The sequence below is a fragment of the Phaseolus vulgaris genome, chromosome 11, assembly GCF_000499845.2.
Source record: "Phaseolus vulgaris cultivar G19833 chromosome 11, P. vulgaris v2.0, whole genome shotgun sequence".
NCBI lineage: Eukaryota > Viridiplantae > Streptophyta > Magnoliopsida > Fabales > Fabaceae > Phaseolus > Phaseolus vulgaris.
Window position 1 is genome coordinate 11,678,514 of NC_023749.2, and position 3,949 is coordinate 11,682,462.

Below are 3,949 nucleotides of genomic sequence, written 5' to 3' on the forward strand. Positions count from 1 at the left end.
TTGATGTATGCTCAAACATGAACAAGGTAAGATATTAGTTTTGTAGTTGGTATGCTTGGTAGATACCAAAGTAATATAAGATTGGATCATTGGAAAACTGCAAAGAAAGTCTTAAGATACTTACAAGAGACAAAAGATCACATGCTTACTTATAGGAGATATAATCATCTTGAGGTGATTGAATATACAAATTTAGATTTTACTGGTTGTATGGATACAAGAAAGTCTACATTTGGTTATGTGTATCTTTTAGCCGGAGGAGTGATTTCATGGAAAAGTACGAAGCAGTGAGTCGTTGTTGCATCTACCATGGAGGTTGAATTTGTGGCATGATTTTGATATCACATTTTAGGCTAATTGGTTGTGGAATTTTATTTCAGAACTTGGAGTAGTTGAGAATATTTCCAAGCCACTGAGAATTTATTGTGATAATTCTGCAGTTGTTTTCTTTTCTAAGAACGACAAGTATTCCAAAGGTTCCAATCATATGGAATTGAAATACTTTGTCATTATGGAAGAAGTTCAGAAACATAAAGTGTCAATAGAACATATTATCACTGATATTATGACTGTTGACTTTTTAACAAAAGGGTTATCGCCCAAAATATTTACTGGTCATGTTAAGAATATGGGCATTATGTCTACTAGTGTATGTTAAATGTTGTTATTAATGGTTAGTTGACACTCTGAGCTCATTGATATAATGTTTCTAAAATCTATGTTTTTCACTTTATGTATATTCATGCAAATTATGATGTGGAAAACAAATTATATTATTGATGATGAAAATGACATTATGTTTGAACCCATTATGAACTTCTCATTGTAAAGTCATATTAAAGACAAAGGGTGATATAGTAGTACATGGAAGGAAATATGTTGATTAAATGACATATAACCGCCATGACTCTTATTATTTTTGTACCCTTAATTTTGATGATAGAACAAATTTATGTAAGATTTTTAATGCGCATTGTGATTTATGTAATTATTATTAAATTAGGAAGTATTATATTTCCACACGAGTCAAGTATGAAAATGTTAGAAAATTATACAATGTAAATTAATTTTATAATGTGACTCATGTGATATAGATTTTGGACCTTGAGCTTAAATGTGATTTAATAAAATAAATGATTCATTGGTTAATGTGAGAGGCTATATACACATATATATATACATATATATATATACATATATATATATATACATATATATATACATATATATATATACATATATATATATATATACATATATATATATATATAGTATGATACCTGATGAAATATAATCTGATGGAGATTGGAAAATATTAAGAACATAGGGTTTTGTCTCTGCAAAGAAGGTTGTCTCACTATTCATTAAGAAAGGGTGTGACAAGAAAAGAATTGTCAAGAAATAGATTGAGAAAGAGAAGAAACTTCTCACATAGGGACTCTTATGGATAAAGGTAAGTGCCTATCTTTATTATAATTGAATGTAAGGAATGTGAGAATCATAATTTGTAAGATCTTTATGTATGCAAATAAGTTTTATAGATTTATCTAGAATTTCTTATTTGCAAATGGAAGTTGTTTCTTTTAGTTAAGGAGATTTTTCAGTCACCTAATACTTTACTAAGCTTAGAATAATCTGGGACGAGTTAGAAAATTTTAGACCTAACTCCATGTGTTTGTAAAACTAAGTGCTCTTGTTATGTTGCTTATGCTATTAGTAAAAGAAAGTGTGAGGATGAGGCTGTGTAGTTCCTTCGTGGGTTAAATAATCAGTATAACAACATAATGTCACATGTGTTTCTTATGGAACCCATACCCTCTATAACTATTTTTTTCTTTCTCTTGTGGCTCAACAAGAACACTAACTAATGAGTAATTTTTTGGTCACAAATGTTAATCACGTAACCTCTAATCATAATTTTGCTTTGATGATCTATACCTTTTGTGGAAAAAATGGTCATACTGAAAATGTTTGTTTTAGAAAAGTTGAACTTCCTACTCAAGAAAATAAGACTTTTAGAATAAACAACTAAGCTAAAACATTTTATCATGTCAGGAAAGCAATTACATAATCGCATAACTGTACTTTGCATGGGCCTATATATATCTCTTATGCACCCTCTCTATATAATATACATTTTTATGTTATATGAATAATATACCAATTGTGTTTTTCTCATGGCTCACTGTGAATCATAATATGGTATCAAAACTTTTTTTTTTCTTTTTTTCGTGGCCTTTCATGTCTTTTGCTACGTTTACTTTGTTGAATAAACTTTAAATGTTAGTTTGTGTGTTTTAAAATTAGAAGTTACTAGAATATTATAGAATGAAGGTTTGGATAGGTGAAAGGTCAAAAGTTGTAAGTGGGTTTTTAATTATGTTGTTAGTGGGATTTTAAGGTCATAATGTAGATCTTTCTAGAAGAGCTTCCTAAAGCCTATAAAAAGGATGCTCTCTCATTTGTAAGATGCACCACAGAAAGAAATACAATAGAGAGAATTACAAAGAAGAGTGTTTCTTTTAGAGAGAATTTAAGTGTGAGTGAGTGTTTGTTTTTTACAATTTGGTATCAAGAGCCAATGGCGAATGTGACGGGTCAAATACCGCTACCACTGTTAACGAAGGCGACCAGATATGGCAACTGGAGCATTCAAATGAAAACTCTTCTCGGTTCTCAGGATTCATGGGAGGTGGTCGAAGAAGGTTTTGAAGAACCAACAAATACCACGGGTTATACGGCAGCTCAAACCAAGGCGTTGAAAGAGATGCGATCGAAAGATAAGGCAGCTTTGTACATGTTGTATAGAGCTGTTGATGAGGCAATTTTTGAGAAGATTGCTGGTGCGTCCACTTCAAAGGAAGCATGGGACATATTGGAGAAGGTGTTCAAAGGAGCTGACCGAGTTAAGCAAGTGCGTCTACAAACTCTGCGTGGCGAGTTGGAGAATATGAAGATGATGGAGTCAGAAAGTGTATCTGACTACATCACGCGTGTACAGGCTGTGGTGAATCAACTCAACCGAAACGGTGAAACGCTGACCGATGCACGAGTTGTGGAGAAGATTTTGAGAACATTAACAGACAATTTTGAGAGTATTGTATGCGCGATAGAGGAGTCAAAGGACCTTGTGAAACTCACAGTCGACGAGCTTGCCGGTTCTCTCGAGGCACACGAGCAACGGAAGAAGAAGAAGAAGGAAGAAACACTCGAGCAAGCACTTCAAACCAAGGCGTCAATTAAAGACGAAAAGGTACTCTATCATCAAAATTCTCAATATAAAGGGCGTGGTCGTGGAAACGGTCGTGGTGGAAAAGGCAGCAACCATGAAGGGTACTATAAGGAGAAGGAACAGTCGAGCCAACCAAATTGGCGTGGAAGAGGACGTGGTAGAGGAAGAGGCGGCCGATCGAATTATTCCAACATCGAGTGCTACAAATGTCACAAATATGGTCACTATGCGAAGGATTGTAACTCTGACAAATGTTACAATTGTGGTAAAGTGGGGCATTTTGCAAAAGATTGTCGTGCTGATATAAAGATAGAAGAAACAACCAACCTAGCCTTGGAAGTCGAAACGAATGAAGGTGTTCTCTTGATGGCTCAAGATGAAGTCAACATTAACAATGACACTTTGTGGTACCTCGACTCAGGAGCAAGCAGCCATATGTGCGGTCACAAGTACCTATTCAAAGATATGCAAAAGATTGAAGATGGTCATGTTTCATTTTGGAGATGCATCAAAGGTGGAGGTCAAAGGGCGAGGTACGGTTTGCTACTTACAAAAGGATGGCTTAATTGGGTCACTCCAAGATGTTTATTACGTACCAGACCTCAAGACCAATATTTTGAGTATGGGACAACTCACAGAGAAAGGTTACTCGATATTTTTGAAAGATCGGCTACTACACTTGAAGGACAAGAAAGGGCGTTTGGTTGCTCGAATTGA

At 34.4% G+C, this 3,949-nt stretch overlaps 1 protein-coding gene across 1 annotated transcript; it reads left to right on the forward strand.

Annotated features, from left to right (window-relative positions):
* The first annotated feature begins 2,581 nt into the window (after positions 1-2,581).
* LOC137834236 (uncharacterized) lies at positions 2,582-3,949 on the forward strand. Its single transcript, XM_068642300.1, has one exon. The coding sequence runs from the start codon at positions 2,582-2,584 to the stop codon at positions 3,947-3,949; it is 1,368 nt and encodes a 455-aa protein (XP_068498401.1).